At 48.5% G+C, this 21,680-nt stretch overlaps 1 protein-coding gene across 1 annotated transcript in view; it reads left to right on the forward strand.

Annotated features, from left to right (window-relative positions):
* The window catches only part of vps8 (VPS8 subunit of CORVET complex), a 787,508-nt gene that overhangs the window by 286,817 nt on the left and 479,011 nt on the right, over positions 1 to 21,680 (forward strand). Inside the window, 1 exon segment of the mRNA XM_038788252.1 lies at positions 12,439 to 12,485. Coding sequence (XP_038644180.1) covers positions 12,439 to 12,485 — 47 coding nt within the window.

A 21,680-nucleotide genomic window follows, 5' to 3' on the forward strand; every position in this document is an offset into this window, starting at 1 on the left:
AAACCCGACCCAACAGTAAGGGCAATTTTGGACACTAAAGGCAATTTAACATGACCAATCCAACTAACCTGCACACCTTTGGATTGTGGGAGGAAACCGGAGTACCCGGAGGAAACCCACGCACATACGGGGAGAACGTGCAGACTCCACACAGACAGTGAACCCAGCTGGGAATCGAACCTGGGACCCTGGAGCTGTGAAGCAATTGTGGTAACCACCATGCTACCGTGCTGCCCACCATGCTGCCGTGCTGCCCTTGTGACAAGCCCTAATTACCGGGATCATTCTTTGAACCTCCTCTGGACCCTTTCCAAGGTCAGCGCATCCTTCCCTAGATATGGGGCTCAAAACCACTCTCAATATTCCATATGGGGTCTGACCAGAGTTTTCCTAACTGCCAACTGAACTTGCATCTTAACATTAAGAGAATCCTGAACTAGGACTCAATAGTCCCTTTGTGCTTCAGATTCCCAAAGCCTTTCCCTATTTAGAAAACAGTCTTTTCCTCTATTCTTCTTATCAAAGTGCATAACGTCACACTTTTCCACATTGTATTCCTTCTGCCACTTTTTTTCCCCCTCTCCTAGCCTGTCCAAGTCTTGCAGTCTCCCCGATTGCTCAACACTACTTGTCCCTCTATTTATCTTTGTACCATCTTCAAACCTAGCAACAATGCCTTCAGTTCCTTCTTCCAGATCATTGATGTATATCGTGAATAGTTTTTGTCCCAAAATTGACCCCTGCGGAACATCACTAGTCACCGGCTGGCATCCTGAAAACGTCAGTCAATCCTCTATACCTTGTCCCTAACACCATGGGCTCTTCTCTTATTTAGCAGCCTCCTCTACGGTACCTTGTCGAAGACCTTTTGGAAATCCAAATGGATCACGTCCACTGGCTCTCCTTTGTCTAACCTCCTCAAATAATTCCAACACGTATTACTTGAACTGAAATAGGATGCCACTCTTAATTATATGAAGGAACATTTCTTACTTTGTCACAGTTCTAAATCATTGACTGGCTACTCTGGTGCATTACAGATTTTTTGTTTGGGGTTATGCAAATGTGAAACTTAAACAAAAGAACACTTTTGAAAAGTAGCCCAATTTGTGGTGAAATTTGTGGCCAGGTGCGAGGTTATGTCCAAAGCGGGAACCCTTGGTCTATGTATGGATTACTCCACTTTATTTCCTTGCTCTATGTATGGAGTACTCCACTTCATTTCCTTGGTCTATGCATGGCTTACTCCACTTCATTGCCTTGGTCTATGTATGGCGTATTCCACTTCATTTCTTTGGTCTGTATATGGCGTATTCCACTTCAGTTCCTTGGTCTGTATATGGAGTATTCCACTTCATTGCCTTGGTCTACGTATAGCGTTTTCCACTTCATTGCCTTGGTCTATGTATGGAGTATTCCACTTCATTGCCTTGGTCTGTATATGGCGTATTCCACTTCAGTTCCTTGGTCTGTATATGGCGTATTCCACTTCATTTCCTTGGTCTATATATGGAGTATTCCACTTCATTGCCTTGGTCTACGTATAGCGTTTTCCACTTCATTTCCTTGGTCTATATATGGAGTATTCCACTTCATTGCCTTGGTCTACGTATAGCGTTTTCCACTTCATTGCCTTGGTCTATGTATGGAGTATTCCACTCCACTTCGAGACCTCAGGCAAGTGCCGTTCAGTACTGATCTCTGCAAACAGGGACCAGATGGAAAGGCACTCGTGGGGGTCTCCCAGGTGTATGCAGCGTGGTATGCTGGTGTCACCTGGGCTCTCTGGCGCTGCCAGCCGAGCACCCTGACACTGCCACTGGGTGCCAAGGTGGCACTGTCAGGGACTCTGCCAAGCTAGCATTTTTTTGCGTGCTAGAGGTGCCTGGAATGGTGGTGGGGGGAGGGAGGGGGAAGCTTCAAGGAGGGCTGAGGACCCTCCCATTTTGGGGGTTGTGAAAAAATAAATAAATTTTAGGGCCGGTTTAGCTCGGTGGGTTAGACAGCTGGTTTGTAATGCAGAACAAGGTCAGAAGTGCGGGTTCAATTCCCGTACCAGCTTACCCGAACAGGCACCGGAATGTGGCGACTCGGGCTTTTCACAGTAACTTCATACTTGTGACAATAAAAAGATTATCATGACTTCCGGTTGCGGCTATGATTAGCTAAGCCGCACATTTGGAAGCTCCTGCAACAAAGGTGTTTTTGGGCCAATTGGAGGGCCCCAACGGCGCTGAAAAAACGAATCCCGGTGGGGGAAGGTCCCCTGAGGAGAACTAGACCGATTTTATGGTCGGTACCCGGAGCGGAGCGGCAAGAAAAACGGCAGCAGCTCCCCAAAAAAAGCGGGGGAAGAAAATCAAAATGGCGGCCGGCGGTGCACCGGAGGAGTGGAAGAAATGGGCGGAGGAGCAGCAGGCCGCTCTCCTCCGTTTTTTCACGGAGATGAAAGTGGAACTCTTAGAGTCCATGAACGCGACGGCCACCAGGTTGGTGGGAGCCCAGGCGATCCAAGAGGCGTCGATTAAAGATCTGCAGCAGGAGATGGCCGCGAGGGAGGAGGAGGCCACAGTCATCGGGGCAAAGGTGGAGGCGCACGAGGCACTCCACACGAAGTGGCAGAGCCGCTTCGAGGAGCTGGACACTCGGATGAGGAGGAAAAATTTGAGGATCCTGGGCCTGGAAGAAGGCCTGGAGGGGTCGGATCTCCCGGGATATGTGGCGGAGATGTTGAGCTCCCTGATGGGGGAAGGGGCCGGTCCGGCGCCCCTGGAATTGGAAGAGGCATACCGGGTCATGGCCAGGAGGCCTAGGGCAAACGAGCCCCCGAGGGCGGTGCTGGTGCGGTTCCAGCGGCTAAGTGATCGAGAGAAAGTCCTGAGGTGGGCTAAAAGGGAGAAAAGCAGCAAGTGGCAGAACTCGACGGTAAGGGTGTACCAGGACTGGAGTGCGGAGGTGGCAAAGCGGCGGGCCCGGTACAACCGGACAAAGGCGGTGCTACACGCGAAAAAGATCAAATTTGGAATGTTGCAACCGGCGCGCTTGTGGGTCACCTACAAGGACCAACATCATTATTTCGAGTCCCCAGAGGAGGCCTGGACCTTTGTACAAGAGGAAAAGTTGGACACGAACTAAAACCTGGGAGCACCGGCGGTCGTAGCCGCCGGGGGACTCTTGATTGTGCAAGTGGCCCTTTTCTTTTCAGGCCAGGTCGGAACTGGGTAACAGTTTCGTGGAGTGTTTGGGGTGTTTTTTCTCGAACGGTTGACTTTTCTGAATATTTTGAAGGTTTCGAGTTGTTGGGTGTTTCTGTATATTTGTACTGTTGAAATCTCTATTGTGGGTCGTTGGCTTCTTATGGGGTGTTTTTTCCCGTTTCCAATTTCCCTTAGTTATTTACCCCTCCTACCCTTTTTCTTTGGGTGCTTGGGGGGGTTTTTTGGTTCTTTTTTTTCTTTTCGGGTTATGGTTATCTGCGGTTATTTATACTGTTTGATGGAGGGTGATGGTTGGGCACGCGGTTAGTTGATAGTTAGTTAACTATTTTGTTATTTAAGTATGTAGTTAAGTATTTATGTATTTAGTTGCCATTGGGTATTTGTATTTATAGCGTTAAGTTGGGGAGACGGGACGGGGGGGAGCGGGTTGATTATGCGGGTCTTTCTCGGGGGTTTTAAGGGGATCTTTCACGGGCGCAGATGGGGGGAACCGGGAGGAGTCGGAATGTGGCAGGAGCAGCCGGGTCAGCGGAGACCAGCTGACTCTCGGGAGTACGATGTGGGGTACATCGCGGCTAGGAGGGGTCCTAGCCAGGGGGGGGGGGGGGGGGGGGAAGGGGAGGGGACTGGGGGGGGACACCAGGTTGCTGCTAGAAAGACCAGGGACGAGAAGGGGAGAGCCGGGGGGGGTGGGGGGGGGGGGGGGGCCATCGCTATGGGAAGCGGGTCAGAAAAGAAGGGATGACCCGGGGCGAGCAAGGGACAAGACATGGCTAATCGACAGGGAGTAGGGACGGGTCGCTCTGCGACCCGATTGATCACGTGGAACGTAAGGGGGCTGAATGGGCCGGTCAAAAGATCAAGGGTCTTCTCACACCTGAAGGGACTGAAGGCTGATGTAGCAATGCTGCAGGAGACTCATTTGAGGGTAGCAGATCAGGTCCGCCTGAGAAGGGGGTGGGTGGGACAGGTGTTCCACTCAGGCTTGGATATCAAGAACCGGGGGGTGGCGATTTTGGTGGGAAAGAGAGTGTCGTTTGTGGCGGCAGAGGTGGTGGCAGACAAGGAGGGCAGGTACGTGATGGTGAGGGGTAGGCTGCAGGGAGAGAGTGTGGTACTGGTAAATGTGTATGCCCCGAACTGGGACGACGCGGGTTTTATGAGGCGCCTGCTGGGCCTCATCCCGGGACTGGAGGCAGGGGGCCTGATCATGGGAGGGGACTTTAATACGGTGTTAGACCCTGGGCTGGATAGATCGAGTTCCAGGACGAATAGGAGGCCGGCAGCGGCAGAGGTGTTAAGGGGGTTCATGGAGCAGATGGGAGGGGTAGACCCATGGAGATTTGGTAGGCCTAGGGCGAGGGAGTATTCTTTTTTCTCCCACGTCCACAGAGTGTACTCTAGGATCGATTTTTTCGTATTGAACAGGGGCTGATACCGAGAGTGCAGGACACGGAGTACTCGGCCATTGCGATATCGGACCATGCACCACATTGGGTGGACGTGGACATGGGGGAGGCGCGGGACCAACGCCCGTTGTGGCGCCTGGATGTAGGGCTGTTGGCGGACGAAGAGGTGTGCAGAAGGGTGAGAACGGGCATTGAGAACTATCTGGGTACGAATGACACAGGTGAGGTGCAGGTGGGGACGGTCTGGGAGGCCTTGAAAGCAGTGATTAGAGGAGAGCTGATCTCCATAAGGGCACACAGAGAGAGGAAGGAGAGGCAGGAAAGGGAGAGGCTGGTGGGGGAGCTCCTAGAAGTAGATAGGAAATATGCGGCGGCGCCAGAGGAGGGGCTATTAAGGGAGCGGTGTAGCTTGCAGGCCAGGTTCGACCTACTGACCACTAGGAAGGCGGAAATGCAGTGGAGAAGGGCGCAGGGTGCGGCGTATGAGTACGGGGAAAAGGCGAGCAGGATGCTGGCACACCAGCTTCGTAAGCGAGATGCAGCCAGAGAGATTGGGGGAGTGAGAGAGAGGGGTGGGGATGTAGTGCAGAAGGGGCAAGAGGTGAATAGGGTCTTTAGGGACTTCTATAGGGAATTGTATAGGTCTGAACCGCCGAAGAGGAGAGGGGGAATGAAGAACTTTCTCGACAAATTGGGGTTCCCAAAGGTACAGGAGGAGCTGGTGGAAGGGTTGGGGGCGCCGATAGAGCTGCAGGAGCTAATTAAAGGGATAGGCCAGATGCAGGCGGGGAAGGCGCCGGGGCCGGATGGGTTCCCGGTGGAGTTTTACAGGAAATTTGTGGACTTGGTGGGTCCAGTGCTGGTGCGAGCCTTCAATGAGGCGCGCGAGGGGGGGGTTCTGCCTCCAACAATGTCGCAGGCCCTGATCTCCTTGATTTTGAAGCGGGACAAGGACCCGGTCCAGTGCGGGTCCTACAGGCCTATCTCCCTCTTAAATGTAGATGCCAAGCTGTTAGCAAAGGTCCTGGCAACCAGGATAGAGGACTGTGTGCCAGGGGTAGTCCATGAAGACCAGACGGGGTTCGTGAAGGGACGCCAACTTAACACAAATGTTCGGAGATTGTTAAATGTGATTATGATGCCAGCAGTGGAAGGGGAGGCGGAGATAGTGGTAGCGCTGGACGCGGAGAAGGCATTTGACAGGGTGGAGTGGGAATACTTGTGGGAGACGTTGGAAAGGTTTGGGTTTGGGGAGGGATTTATCAAGTGGGTAAAACTGCTCTATTCAGCTCCGATGGCAAGTGTGGTAACAAACGGGAGGAGGTCAGAATATTTTGGGCTCCATCGAGGTACCAGGCAGGGATGTCCCCTATCTCCCTTACTCTTTGCATTAGCGATTGAGCCGTTGGCGATGGCACTGAGGGGTTCAGGGGGGTGGAGAGGACTGACAAGGGGAGGGGAGGAACATCGGGTCTCGCTCTATGCGGATGATTTGTTGTTGTATGTGGCAGACCCGGAGGGGGGAATGCCGGAGGTAATGGGGATACTAGCGGAGTTCGGGGACTTTTCGGGATATAAATTAAATCTGGGGAAAAGTGAGGTCTTTGTAATACACCCGGGAGACCAAGGGGAGGGAATTGGGAGGCTCCCCTTCAAAAGAGCAGTTAAAAGTTTTAGGTATTTGGGGGTGCAGGTGGCAAAGAACTGGGGGACCCTACACAAGTTGAACTTTTCCAGACTGGTGGAGCAGATGGAGGAGGAGTTTAAGAGGTGGGACATGGTGCCGCTGTCGCTAGCAGGGAGGGTGCAGTCAGTTAAAATGACGGTCCTCCCGAGGTTCTTGTTTTTGTTCCAGTGTCTGCCCATCTTCCTCCCCAGGGCCTTTTTCAAGAAGGTAACGAGTAGTATCATGGGGTATGTGTGGGCACATGGCACCCCGAGAGTTAGAAGGGTCTTTTTGGAGCGGAGTAGGGATAGTGGAGGGCTGGCGTTACCCAACCTTTCAGGATATTACTGGGCGGCAAATACATCGATGGTACGAAAGTGGATGATGGAAGGGGAGGGGGCAGCCTGGAAGCGCATGGAGAGGGCGTCCTGCGGCAACATAAGCTTAGGGGCACTGGTAACGGCACCATGGCCGCTCCCTCCCACGAGGTATACCACGAGCCCGGTGGTGGCGGCCACCCTCAAGATCTGGGGGCAGTGGAGGCGACACAGGGGGGAAGTGGGAGGTCTGATAGGGGCACCACTAAGAGGGAACCACAGATTTGCGCCGGGAAACACAGGAGGGGGATTCCAGAGCTGGCAGAGGGCGGGTATTAGACAACTGAGGGACTTGTTTATAGAGGGGAGGTTTGCGAGCCTGGGAGAGCTGGAGGAGAAATTTGGGCTCCCCCCGGGGAACACGTTCAGGTACCTCCAAGTGAAGGCATTTGCCAGACGACAGGTAGCGGGGTTCCCCGCGCTCCCCGACAGGGGGGTGAGTGATAGGGTGCTATCAGGGGTCTGGGTCGGGGAGGGGAAGATCTCGGACATCTATAAGATTATGCAGGAGGTGGAGGAGGTACCAGTAGAGGAGCTGAAAGATAAGTGGGAGTTAGAGCTGGGGGAACAGATAGAGGACGGGACATGGGCAGACGCCCTGGAGAGGGTTAACTCGTCGTCGTCATGTGCGCGACTAAGTCTCATTCAATTTAAGGTACTGCATAGAGCCCACATGACGGGGACAAGGATGAGTCGGTTTTTCGGGGGTGAAGACAGGTGTATTAGATGTTCGGGAAGCCCTGCGAATCATGCACATATGTTTTGGGCATGTCCGGCACTGGAGGAGTTCTGGAAGGGGGTGGCAGGGACGGTGTCGAGAGTGGTGGGGTCCAGGGTCAAGCCAGGATGGGGACTTGCGATCTTCGGGGTTGGGGTGGAACCGGGGGTACAGGAGGCGAGGGAGGCTGGAATATTAGCCTTTGCGTCCTTGGTGGCTCGGAGGAGGATCCTGATTCAGTGGAGGGACGAAAGGCCTCCGAGTGTTAACACCTGGTTAAACGACATGGCAAACTTTATCCAATTGGAAAGGATCAAATTCGCCCTGAGAGGGTCGGTGCAGGGGTTTTCCAGGCGATGGCAACCCTTCCTAGACCTCTTGGATCAGAGATAGAAACTGAGGCCATGACAGCAGCAACCCGGGAGGGGAGGGGAGGGCGGGAGGGGGGGAGGGGGGGGGGGGGGGAGGGGGGGAAAACGACGAAGGAAGTACGGTAGCGGCGGTGGCACGGGCAAGGCCTGCCCGAGGACGCTGCTAGAAATGATAAGTTGGTCTGACTGTCGGTTCGCCGGCGGGGGGGGGGGGGGGGGGGATGCGCGGGTAGGGGGGGGGGGGGGGGGGATTCTTTTTCTCTTTCTTGTTAAGTAGGGGGGTTTGACTTTGTGTTGTTATAATTTAAATGTAAATGTAGGGGGGGTTAAAATGTTTGTATTTTGAAAAATTCAATAAAAATTATTTAAAAAAAAAAAAAGATTATCATTATGTGGGCAGCACGGTAGCACAAGTGATTAGCACTGTGGCTTCATAGTGCCAGGGTCCCAGTTTTGATTCCCTGCTGGGTCACTGTCTGTGCAGAGTCTGCATGTTCTCCCCGTGCCTGTGTGAGTTTCCTCCGGATGCTCTGGTTTCCTCCCAAAGTCCAAAGACGTGCAAGTTAGGTGGATTGGCCATGATAAATTGCCCTCAGTGACCAAAAAAAGGTTAGGAGGGGTTATTCGGTTACGGGGATGGGGCTTAAGTGGGTTGGTGCAGACTTGATGGGCCGAATGACCTCCTTCTGCACTGTATATTCCATGTTCTATATTCTATTTCCTTGGTCTATGTATGGAGTACTCCACTTCATTTCCTTGAACTCTGTATGGAGTCCTCCGCTTCATTTCCTTGGTCTATGTATGGAGTACTCTGCTTCATTTCCTTGGTCTATGTATGAAGTACTCCATTTCCTTTCCTCTGTGAAGCCTTTAGTTACCAGACTGAAATACAGTATATGCTGATGCTGTGTTCTGTTCTGAAGGTTGACCCCATTTCTAAATTTAATATGAAGATCTTCTCCCAAAAAGTGGCAATTAGGGCTGATAACTGATTATTTTTAAATAGTTATTTTTCCCTAAACTCCTTTTTAGGTTCAGTCCTGCATCACACACTACTACCGTGCCACCCAGTGGTTTAGCAGTGTATTCCCCTGTCTCTACCAATGTTTACACTTAATCAGGTGATGCCAAAATTGATTTTTTAAAATCCAATTGTTTTTCCTCAACACCGTTGCTCAGCAGATGATTTGGAGGATTGGAAGATTCTTAAGTTAAGATAACCTATATTCAGCTATGCCCTGGCACGGTTTGTTCCCTGTACTTTGTTGTCCTTGCCACTGAAATTCCTTTTTAAGGTTGTAGAGTTAATATTTGTTCAAATTTGAAGCATTAGACTAGCATGCAGATATGCAATTTATTTGGACCTTATCAGTGTTACATATCAACCATTGGTTCACAGCATACTTGTGGCATCATGGGAATTTAAATTTAGAACTTAGCAAAAGATTGCCAGCTTTAGCAAGGTACAAGTTGTCCAAAAGCAAAAGAAACACTGTGAACTGCCATCTCATTGCATTGGCGATGTCAACCGTTTATATTTGTGTATTTAATGTCCTGAGCTTGCGTAGCTGGAAAGTATTATTCAGCACTAACTCCAGTTATACAGTTTGAAGTGATATTTGATTTCCAATAGCAATATCTCTTTATGGTCACTGTTAGCAATTGTACTGCTCTAGGTCCTGTGCTTTTTCAAAATCAACTGAAGATGACATTGAAGGATAGGTGTGGGAGAATATAATGAAAATGGGTGCTTGCTATCAACGTTGACAGATGGTGCTGAATGTTCCACGATTATTTTTAAATGTATGCGCTGGGACTTTCTAAGCCCCAGAGTTTATGTGAGAATGACGTATTGACCAATATTTCTTGTGGTAAACTCTTGCGTTTAGCACATTTGGAACAATGGCAGGAGGCGGAACCTTGTCGGAAGAGAGAAATTTATTGGAAACCTGAAAGTAGATTAGGAAACAGAGATGAGCTTTTGGTGGCTAGAATTCCAAAAGCAGGATTATGAAAGTTGGATGGAGAAGAGTTGAAATAATATAAATGACCCCCCCATTCTTCCAGCTTATTATCGTGGTGTCAAATGTCTCTCAAACACTTCATTCACATAATACAAAGAACAAAGAAAACTACAGCACAGGAACAGGCCCTTTCACCCTCCAAGCTTGTGCCTACCATGCCGCCCGTCTGAACCAAAACCCCTATAATGAATTACTTCTTGGAGTTAACTGATTGTTATACGGGCAAGTGCATTAGTTTTGCTGAAACTGCAATATTATTTGCAATAAATATATATATATCATTGAGAATACAAAGGTCTCAAAGGCATGTGGGGATGGGGGAGATTAGAAGTAGGGGGGGGAGCGAGGCCATGGACGGATTTCAACATCAGAAGAAGTATTTTAAGATTGAAATGTTGATTGAGCCGGAGCCAGTGTAGGTCAGCAAGGACAGGGATGGTGGGTGAAATTAAGCAGTCTTGGTGTTGGAGTGGATATTTGGGTGGAGGCTCATCACAGAATGAAACACAACTTCCAGGTTATGAAGAATCGGAGTGGGAATGGAGTATGTGACAGAGATGAGAAATAATGGCTTCGGTCTTCCCAATATTTGGTTGGAGGAAATGACTTTTCATGCAATACTGGATATCAAACAAGCAGATGGCAAATTAGAGACAGTGTAGGGACTGGAAGAGGTGTGGTGAGATGAAGCAGGGTGTCCTCAGTGTCGATGTGAAACCCAACATGTTTTCAGATGATGTTGCCAAGGAATAGCAGGTGTAAAGATGCGGGAGTGGGGGAAAATCCCCCAGAAAAAGTCAACAATTAAATGTGTTTTTATGACCAAGCCTATAATTCAGTGTCACTTGAAAAGGTGTTCGATGTCAGTTTTAGCTACAACTTGACATAAAAGTGGAGTTGTATAGGTATTTTTACATGTTAGGGAATGTAGAGAAACTGCCACAATCGGACAGCTGATATTTTGTCACAATTGTGTGCAGTAATATTTCTAATTTGCTTTTTTGTTTAATGTGGATATGGAAAAATGCTGGTCCCATCTCTCCGACTCCAGTTGCTGAGACGGTTGGTTTCTCCACTGTTGTATCCTCATATTCGCTGAGGCAGAATGATGGAATGTTATTCGGAGATGAGGTTTTGGCAGAGTCATTGAGGTCTGAAATCTCTTTCTTATCGTGAGAGCAGATAGTTTTCAAAAGGCAAGGACGTGAGATTATCCTTCACTCCTAATGGTGTTTCCTGATTATCCCTGCAGCAGAAGTAAGCACCACAAGAAGTTGTTCGAGATAGGGGATTATTAGCATGTGGTAACAGTGAAGGCTTACAGGTATTTGATGCATTATCACTACAGTTGGAATTGCATGCATTCTTAAGTGTAAGCTTACATTTACATAATATTTATCTTTGCACGAGCAACATGACAGTGAACAGTAAACAGACTCCAATCCAGACCTAGACTTGCTGTCGGAGTGTGAAAGAAGAGGTGTGAATGCTGTCAGTGGGGTGGGTGAGTGAGTGAGGGGGCTTAATCACTGTCGGGGGCTGGTGAGGAGGGGGTGTGAACATTGGGCGGGGAGGGATCACAATTGCCATTAGGGGGGATGAGGGAAGAGGTGTGAATTCTGTCAGTGGGGGGTGGGGGGGTGTGAGGAAGGGGGCATGAATGCTGTTGTTGGGCGAGTGAGGGAGGTGAATCCTGTCGGTGAGGGGATTTTGCCATACTGGCAGTGGCAGCTCCATTTTAAACCATTGACATCAATGAACTGGAGACAAATCTGAAGGGACTTTTCTTCAACTCATGATGAGAAAAGGGGGCATGGCTGCAATGTACTTGCGTCTTGACAATTGGCTACCTCACTCTGGTCATTTCTGCAGCTCGGTATCGGAAGGTGCAAAGATTGTAACGTAATATAGTAAATGGGCAGATTAAATCCGAGTCCGTATTGGATGTACCCTTCGATGTACTGAAAGTTCTGGGGCACATCCTCACTGCAGAAATATATAATCATCAAGACAAACCAATTTACATCAGTTCTAATGTAAATGTAGCTGATGAGGCACTGGAAAGAATTTGAGGTGTCAAGGACTTGATAAATGTGTCAAGGAGTATATGTTGTTTCCATGATTCCTTTCCACCAATCGATTGAATTCCTCCATTGCCTTAGTTACCATTCGTCTTTGGGTTTAATAGGTAAAGTAAAGTCGCCATATTCCCAGATGACCATGAGAACTGGCTGGTGGTGATTTAATCTGAGGATCACCACAACTCAGGCGAGGGAAAAAGTTGAGAAGGTGGGACCTTCATGGATAACTTAAGCTGTTACGGGAATTGAACCCACGCAGCTGGCCTTGCTCTGCACCACGAACCAGCCATCCAGCCAACTGAGCTAAACTGGCCCCCGGTTAACCAGTTAATATAGTACAAGTGAAAGATTTATTGGCAGAAAACTATGCATTTGAAATCGGATTTAAGTAATTGGGAAATTTTTAAAAAGATTCATATTTGGTTGAATCATCAATTTAAATCCGAGACTGTTTCTGTTTTCAATCTGTTCTCGAATTGAGAGTGAACTTCATTGTTTGTGACTTAATGTGACTAAAATGGTTTAAATGTTTTGTAAATGTTGCTTTTAATCTTTTCTCGTGTTCTTTTTCCAGGATCAATACATAGTATTTCAGTTATTACAAAGTCTACTGGATTCCTCGTAAGTATGAAAATATTTATCTGCAAAATTCAGTTGAATGTACATTGATGTCAGGTTAAAGCCTCCCTTGGCTCCACTTGGGGCTGATGAGTCTTCACAGTATTGATGAATGGCTTGCTGTTAAAATACTTACAAATAACTTACTGATGATATAAAATGATATAGTCAGGTTGGAGTCAAAGGCAAATTGTTAACTTTCTCAGGGATATGGACCAGGTAAACCAATGGGTTGAGGAATGATAGATAATCATAAGTTGATGCAATCAGAACAGAACCAGGCTCTCCTTTAGGAAACATGAAGAGAAGCAGTTTTGGACATTGTTGTTAATCATTCACAAAATTGAGTTTTGTGTGAAGGACCTTGAGGGGTATTGGCAGTGTGAATCTTCTGCATGTAAATTCTATGATTCTATGAATGGAGGGAACCTGTTACCTCTCAATAATAATAACTTTTTATTGTCACAAGTATGAAGTCACTGTGAAAAGCCCCTAGTCGCCACAGTACATCAAGAACTAGGGGGAACAGATTCAAAATAATGGGCAAAAGAGTAGAACTGATGTGAGGAAAAAATTGTTTGACTCAGAGTCTGGAATTAACTTTCTGAGAGGGTGGTGGTGGCATGTTCGATTGAGGCATTGAAAATGGAATTGGATTGTTATCTGGTACAAAATCATTTCCAAGGCTCCGGGGAGTGGGACCAGGTAGAATGCTCTTTTACAGGTCCAGTGCAGACTCAATGGGCCAAATGGCTTCCTTCTGCACTGTAAGGTTCTGTGATTCTAATTCTGTGAAGCTAATTAAGTGTCACAATTTGGGCTTCTCTTTATTCACATTTACCCAAAATCAACTTTCAAGGGCAGACCGAGGGCGATTTAACTAACTCGTTGCACCCGACTTGGTGATGCGACGAGGCCGATGAATCTCACCAGAGGCCACGCGCGTGATTCTCGATGCATGATTCGCAAGATTCATCTGAACCTCGTGACACTTCACGATCAGGATCTTGTACACGCTGGGCAAGATCAGATTAACATATTCAAATCAGCCATACGGCTCATTTAAATATGTCTGTCCCCTGGACACCACGGTGGCGCAGTGGTTAGCACTGCTGCCTCACGGCACCGAGGTCCCAGGTTTGATCCTGATTCTGGGTCACTGTCCGTGTGGAGTTTGCACATTCTCCCTGTGTTTGCGTGGGTTTCGCCAAAACCAAAGATGTGCAGGCTAGGTGGATTGGCCATACTAAATTGCCCCTTAATTGGAAAAACTGAATTGGTTACTCTAAATTTTTTAAATCAATATGTCTGCCCCGTAATCCCCCGGGGTCTGGAAACTAACGGCCTCTCCAGCGAGGACTCTACCACGCGCTGTTTAGTACTGATCCACACAAACGTGGACCAGGCCTAATGACACCTGGGGGTCGCCCAAGCTTTTGGAGACCCCTGGGTGGTTGGGCAGAGGATAAGGTGGCCCCCTGGTTCTCCCTCTGGCACCTTGGCTCTGCTACCCAGGCACTGCCAAGGTGCTTCGGTGGTACTGCCAGGCTGACAGGGGCACTGCCAGTGTGACACTGGTATAGGCCTGAGAGGGAGGGGGGGGGGAGGGGACATGCACACGAAAGGGCAGATCGGGGTGGTTTGAAGGGGCCTAATGAAGGTTGGGGGTGAAGTGTGGGTTTGCTGAAAGGGGGAGACTCAGAAGGGGGGACTGAGGAGGCCTGAAAAGGGAGAGAGCCCTCAGCGACCCCGTAATGGGGTGTCCTCACTTCGAGGGGTAATGCCCATGTGTATGGAGGGTGACATTGACCATGGGGGTGTGGAGAACCCTCAAGCTAACTTAGAGGTTAGGGCACTCTTCCAAAATGATGGCCCAATCTCTGAGGATCTGGTCTTACTGGTGTGTTCATCTCTCCACTGCTGAAAATATTTCTAGGTGTGGGTTTGACCGGGGAGAAACTCCCCAAGACCCAATAAATGACTTGTGTGGTTGAATAGAGGTGTGGATCTCGCCCAAAAGGTCAGTGAGGAACGCCCGGCCAAACTCGCCCAAAATGACACTTGGAACATCTTTGATTGAATTGCGCTTCTGATGTTCCCATGAAAATAAATTTTATTTCATCCAGTCACTGGGATTGTCAAGAAACAATTAGCACTCTACTGTGGTACCACTTGCAATAGTGTGAGATATTCATAGAGATGAACAGCCTGTTGATGGACTGCTTTTTAAACTGAATATTGGAATGGGTACCTCCCATTCTCAGGTATTTATATCATTACAAAGGGGCACAAGTTCAAGGTGAGAGGTAATAGGTTCAGTGGAGATGTGTGGGGGAAGTTTTTTACACAGAGGGTGGTGGTGGCCTGGAATGCACTGCCAAGTAAGGTGGTTGAGGCAGAAGTGTTAGCGATCTTTAAGACTTATCTGGATAGACATATGAACAGACGGGGTATAGAAGGATACAGGCAGTTGGTCTAGATAGGACACATCATCGGCAGAGCCTTGAAGGGCCGAAGGATCTATTCCTGTGCTGTATCGTTCATTGTTCTTTGTCTTGAGAATGTTTAGTCTTTTTTAAGATTTCACTGTTGATGTCTTCAAAGATTATTTCAATTTGTAAATGGCATGTTACTGGAGTGTTCCATAGTAAACACTTGAAAATATTTCATTTATTGGTGTGATTCTCTGGCCGCGTTGTGACCGGTGCACATCTTGTCATGCTGAGGGAATGGCGGGAGAACCCCTAAATGCCTAAACGGGAGAATCTCCTGTCCTGCTGAAGATGATGTAAGATGATGTCCCGTTCCAGCCTCCCCGAACAGGCGGCAGAATGTGGCAATTAGGGGCTTTTCACAGTAACTTCATTGAAGCCTACGTGTGACAATAAGTGATTATTATTATTATTATATTACATATTTGAATCAGTATTTATGTATGCTGGGTGAGTTTCAAACGGATTCTCCTGGCTCCTGGTATTCCAAGCGCGGGGAGGGCTAGAGACCCTCGGTGGTCGGGGACATGGCAGGGCTGTGCCAGGGCGCTGCCCCTGGCACTGCAAAGGATAGGGCCAGAAAGGGGGAGAGGCATGAAGGGGGTGGGGCATCTGGTGACCCCCATTAGCGAGATGCCGCTCACTTGGGGGAGTTTGGGGGGGTGAGTAGCTGGTACCGCTGATTGAGGGGTCTGAATGGAGATCCATGACGGAGTCCCAATGCCAGCGATCCTTGTGGTGAGGGGGATACAGGTCGAGGGTGTTGATGCCTGCGAGGATGGGGGTGGCTGGGCGGGGGGGGGGGGGGGGGGAAATGACTGATGCCCTGATGCTGGTTGGGAGGGGGGGTGCCTTGACTCTTAAAGGGAACCCAAATCTCCATGAAGCTGGGCTCGTCTGCACGTTTAGGCCCCAACTCTCTCCGTGCAGATGTAAAACTCGACCCACTCCAAAAAAAAATTCTAAGTGTGGGTGGATTGCGATCTGGATTGCACCTCGATTTTCACCGGAGACCACACTTCGAAACTCTTTGGGAGAATTCCCCCCATTATTTATTTATTTATTGTTCATCCTCAACTTCATCCTTTCTTACACTGTTGTAGTACTAGAAACATTTACTTTTATTATGTTTAAATATCCTTGTTTCTAGTTTCCTTTTTACCTGACGTAGCACTGTCTTTTTCTGTGAGACTGTAATCTTTTCAGTTTCTGCACCAAAATCAACATCAAGCAATTTTCAAGTTCCCTCTCCACAGTCCCAATTAATTGGAGCTCAAGTATAGCGCTGGTTTGGTGAAAAATAAATTGGCCTCTGCTGACCATTTATTTGCCCTTAAGTCAAATAAAACGCCTGTTAGTTGCACATGAAAACTCCTCCTTGATACAGACCATCTCTGTTGTATCAGTCCGACATTTCCATTTCCCACACACCCGTGTAAATAGTCTGACTGAGCTCTCGACAGCAGCACTGATCTATTAACAGTTTGTGCAATGGGCACATGTCACTGAGAATTGGATTGGGACAGCCTCTAACTCATTTTGGTTCAAATTCTTCAGACATTGTTAGCAGGAAAGGTTCATTGTGGCTGAACTATGAATCCAGTGCATTCCCTTAGAGCCCGAGGCAGTTTTAATCCCCGTAAACAGATGTGATTGGGGTCATGTGGGATGTCAACATTTAAACATTATCAAAATTGCCACAAACTCATTGTCAAATGTATGCTGTTGCACACATAAGATTGTGAACTTTTAATAAGTCAGCTTGAGCAACAAAACGTATTTGGCTTAATACGTTTCTTGAATACCCTACTATGGGAGTACCATAGTACTCCCATACTATGACAGGTGCAGGCTGTCAATAAATTTAAACAATAAATGCTGTCATCTAATTCATTGGCCATTTGATCCTAAGAAGGAACTCGTTTTGACATGAAACGCTTCTCCTTACGGGAATGGGGGGGGGGGGGGGGGGGGGGGGTATTTTCACACCGCTGGAAAAATGAACAGAAAGGCCCTATGCCAACGCATCCAGGACTCTTATAGATGCTGAGCGGAGGTATTCTCAAATTGAGAAATTTGATTTGGCGGTCGTGTTTGGGGTAATATAAAATATTCTACCAATACGACTATAGTAGGCGTTTCATCAGAGTAACTGACCACAAGCCCTTATTGGGACTTTTTAAAGAGGCTAAGGCAGTTAGTTCCCCCTGTGCCTCCACCGAATACAGTGTTGGACTCTGTTATTTGCAGCCGATGAATGCTTATGAATACCTTTTAGAGCACTGCCTTGGAATCCAAACAGCTAACGCTGAAGAATTGAGTCTCCTCCCATGGCCCACAAGCCTGGTTCCTTTACCAGCATTGGAAGAGGTCGCGATGACCCTAAATGGTTTAAAGACTTTGCTGGTGTCCGCAAAGCAAATTAATGCCTGAATGCAAAAAGATCCAACTGTATCTTAACGAAAGTCCATCATTCTGATTGGCGGATCCCAAGGACAACCCTCAGAAGAAATGAAGCCCTGATCTTTGTTTCTTTTTGTAATAAATTTAGAGTACCCAATTATTATTATTTTTTTCCAATTAAGAGACAATTTAGCATTGGCAATCCACCTAACCTGGACATCTTTGCGTTGTGGGGATGAAACTCACGCAGGCATGGGGAAAATGTGCAAACTCCATAAGGTCAGTGACCCAGGGCCGGGATTCGAACCCGGGTCCTCAGCGCCGTAGTCCCAGTGCTAACCACTGCACATGAAACCTTGTCTGACTAAGAAAGAGGAGCTCAGTAATGAGGACGGTAACATTCTCTGGTGGTCCCGAGTAGTTATCCCTTACCCAGGACAGCGTCTGATACTTATAAACTACATTATAGCCACCCTGGAGTATCGAAAACGAAAGTGCTCACCAGGAACTATGTCTGGTGACCTGGGCTTGACTCTGACATCATGGACATGGTGAGATGGTGCGATCTATGTCAGGGGAATAAAAATCTCCCTCGGCCTTGCAACATCCATGGGAGTGGTCTGGCAGGCCATGGGTATGAATACATGTGAACTTTGCCGGATGTTTTATGGGTTCCATGTTTTTGATCCTGGCAGATGCACACCCAAATGGTAAGGTATACACCACATGGGCTCCATGATCTCCCAAGCTACAGTCGAGAAACTACAACAGTTTCTACACAGGGCCCCAAGTTCGATTCCCGGCTTGCGTCACTGTCTGTGCGGAGTCTGCACGTTCTCCCTATGTCTATGTGGGTTTCCTCCGGGTGGTCCGGTTTCCTCCCACAAGTCCTGAAAGACGTGCTGTTCGGTAATCTGGACATTCTGAATTCTTCCTCAGTGTACCCGAACAGGTGCCGGAGTGTGGCGACGAGGGGATTTTCACAGTAACTTAATTGTAGGGTTAATGTAAGCCTACTTGTGACAATAAAGATTATTATTATTATAAGTCCTGGTTTGCAATAATGGCACTGTCTTTGCCAGTAGAGAGTCCCAGAGCTTCGTGCTATCAAGTGGCATCAGGCATATCAGAAGAACACCGTACCACCATCATCAAATGGTTGGTGAAACGGGTGGTGCAAACTTTAAAACTGGCACAAAGAAACAACCTGCAGCATCGATAGAGACCGGGGCAAAATTCTCCGACCCCACGCAGGGTCGGAGAATCGCCCGGGGCCGCCAAAAATCCCGCCCCCGCCGTGGCAGAAATTCTCCGCCACCCGGGAATTGGCGGGTGTGGGAATCGCGCCACGTCGAGCGGCGAGCCCCCTACGGCGATTCTCCGGCCCGCGATGGGCCGAAGTCCCGCCACTGGGAGGCCTCTCCTGCCACCGAGGTTTGAACCACCACTGGTGGCGACGGGATCGGCGGCGTGAGCGATCGGACCCTGGGGGGTGCCCCCACGCTGCCCAGGCCCGCGATTGGGGCCCACCAATCGGCGGACGGGCCAGTGCCGTGGGGCACTCTTTCTCTTCCGCCACGCCCTACACCATGGCGGAGGCGTAAGAGAATCCCCAGCGCGCATGCGCCGGTGGTGACGTCAGCGCCGGGCGATGGGCGTCAAAGGCCGTTGGTGCCGGCTTTGGCGCCAGTCGGCATGGTGCCAACCGCTCCGGCGCGGGCCTAGCCCCCAAAGTTGCGGAGAATTCCGCACCTTTGGGGAGGCCCGACGCCGGAGTGGTTGGCGCCGCTCCGCTACGCCGGGACCCCCCGCCGGGTAGGGGAGAATCCCGCCCCAGATTGGCACAGTTTCTGTTTGACTATCAGAGCACTTGTCATGCAACAACAGGAATCGCCCCAGTGGAACTGTTAATGGGATGGCAGCTTCATGCAAGACGAAGCCAACTATTCCCAAACTTGGCGGGGAGTGTGGAGTTCCAATAAGAGAACCAGAAAATAAATTACGCCTTAAAGAACAGAAAGAACATTCAAATGGCGATCATATTTACCTGAGGAACTTGGGAGATATTCTCAGCTGGGTCCCTGAAATCACAATTGAGGAAACGGGGCCAGTGTCATACAAAGTGAAGGTCCAGGACAAGGTCGTAAAGAAATACCTGGACCACTTCGGGAGCAGGGAGTCTGCCCCTGAGCAGGATTCCACCCCTGAGCAAATTTCATTACCGCCCATGAACCGGGCAACGGTTCAAAGCAGACCCATGCCCTTTCCTCCGAGTAATGGGACACGGACACTGAGATGGAAGCAGAGGAAGCTGGTGCCCCAACTGAAGCGAAACCCGAAAAGGAACCTACATTGGCTCTCTCGCCTGAAACAAAGGCCCCCAATTTTTTCACACCACCAGATCCGGTCTCATCCACCATTGACCTCAAACTGATTGCTAAGCAGTGGAAGGGACTTTCTTGCAGTGGGTGTGCTGGGGGGGAAACTGAGTTAAGGGAGGAGGGATATTATGGTGACCATGAAGGACATGGGGATCATCAATAGATTTCCTCGTGGGCTTCGTGGAGTATGAACTTCCCTATTGAGTGGGTGAGAGGTCACCCAATAGGAAATGAGCAGTGGGAGTTTAAAATCCACTGCTTCAAGCCGGCAGTGTTCTTTCGGTCCCTGGGCTTGGACTTGTATGCTGTAAACTGCGGCTGCAGCCTTTTTCTGATGAGTAAGTCAAAGGGCATGCTGTCGGAAGACTGGCCTTAGTGAGATTATCACAAGGCCACAGCATGGGGGCAAACTCAGCGGAGAACCACATATGGTTTTGGTCTCCTTATCTGTAGAAGGATATATTTGCATTAGAAGCAATTCAGAGTAGGTATTCCCAATTTTGGATGAAGGAGTTATCTTATGAAGAAGATTTGAATAAGGAGGGCCTGTATCCACTAGAGTTTAGAAGAATGAGTGGTGACTTTATTGAAATAATGATCCTTAGTGGGTTTCACAGGGTGGATGCTGAAAGGATGTTTCCCCTTGTGGGAGAGACTCAGCAGGGCTCACAGCCTAAAAATAAGGACCGGTAGCATAGTGGTTAGCACAATTGCTTCACTGCTCCAGGGTCCCAGCTTCGATTCCCGGCTTGGGTCGCTGTCTGTGAGGTGTCTGCATGTTCTCCCCGTGTGTGTATCGGTTTCCTCCGGGTGCTCCGGTTTCCTCCCACAGTCCAAAGATGTGCAGATTAGGTGGATTGGCCATGCTAAATTTCCCTTGGTATCCAAAATTGCCCTTAGTGTTGGGTGGGGTTTCTGGGTTATGGGGATAGGGTGGAGGTGTGGGCTTGGGTAGGGTGCTCTTTCCAAGAGCTGGTGCAGACTCGATGGGCTGAATGGCCTCCTGCACTGTAAATTCTATGAAAAGGGCTGAATTACCTACTCCTGTTCCCATGGCTTCCCAATCAGAGCTCCTCACAGCCCAGTCTCCACAGCATCTCAGCAAATCGGCTCTAATCGGGGCAAGACCATAGATTCACAACACGGAAAGGGCTATTAGCTAAGCTTGCCTAAACTGCTTGTTCCTGCAATCCCAAAATAAATCCCATTGTTCCGTTCTCTTCCCATAGCCATGCAATATTTATTTACACTTCGCTTGAAAGATGTACTTTTCCAACCACTGAGGGAAGCAATCAGTGTCTAAAGGTTTGAATTCTCAGAAAAGACTGGTTGAACCAGAGCCTTTTCTTTCACGATATTGTTGAATTATGATTTAGTTGGATTGATATGCTTGAAGATCACAAGAAAAATAATTTTACTTGAAACAAGTAATTCAGCACCCTCCTAATTCCTTATAAAACAGTTGACAGATGAAATCTATTTTGAAACCTGGACATGTAGTTTACTGTGCAGAGAATTAATCTGAATGTTTTACATATTAAACATGCTTCAATAAGACTAACCAGCTGTCAAAATGTTACAAAAAATACTTCTCCAGTGTGGGTTTTCTTAACTCCAAAGTAGAAGCAGTTAGTGTGAATGCGTATTTTAAAAAATGTGCACGGTTGGATTTATTTTAACGAATAACAATATTCTGATGTTTGTTAAATTATGTGTGGGCTAGATAATGATGCACGTTTTTTTAAATCATGTGTCAAATTCTGAACAGCTGGGTACTTTTTAATGATTTAACCATTTAGGGAACATAGATACCAGTGTACAGGTAATTTTTAAAAATTCATTTATGTGCTGTGGGTGTCGCTGGCTGAGCCAGCATTCATTGCTCATCCCTAATTGCCCTTGAGAAGATGATAATGACCTGC

This window comes from Scyliorhinus canicula, chromosome 2, assembly GCF_902713615.1.
Source record: "Scyliorhinus canicula chromosome 2, sScyCan1.1, whole genome shotgun sequence".
In the NCBI taxonomy this organism is placed as follows: domain Eukaryota; kingdom Metazoa; phylum Chordata; class Chondrichthyes; order Carcharhiniformes; family Scyliorhinidae; genus Scyliorhinus; species Scyliorhinus canicula.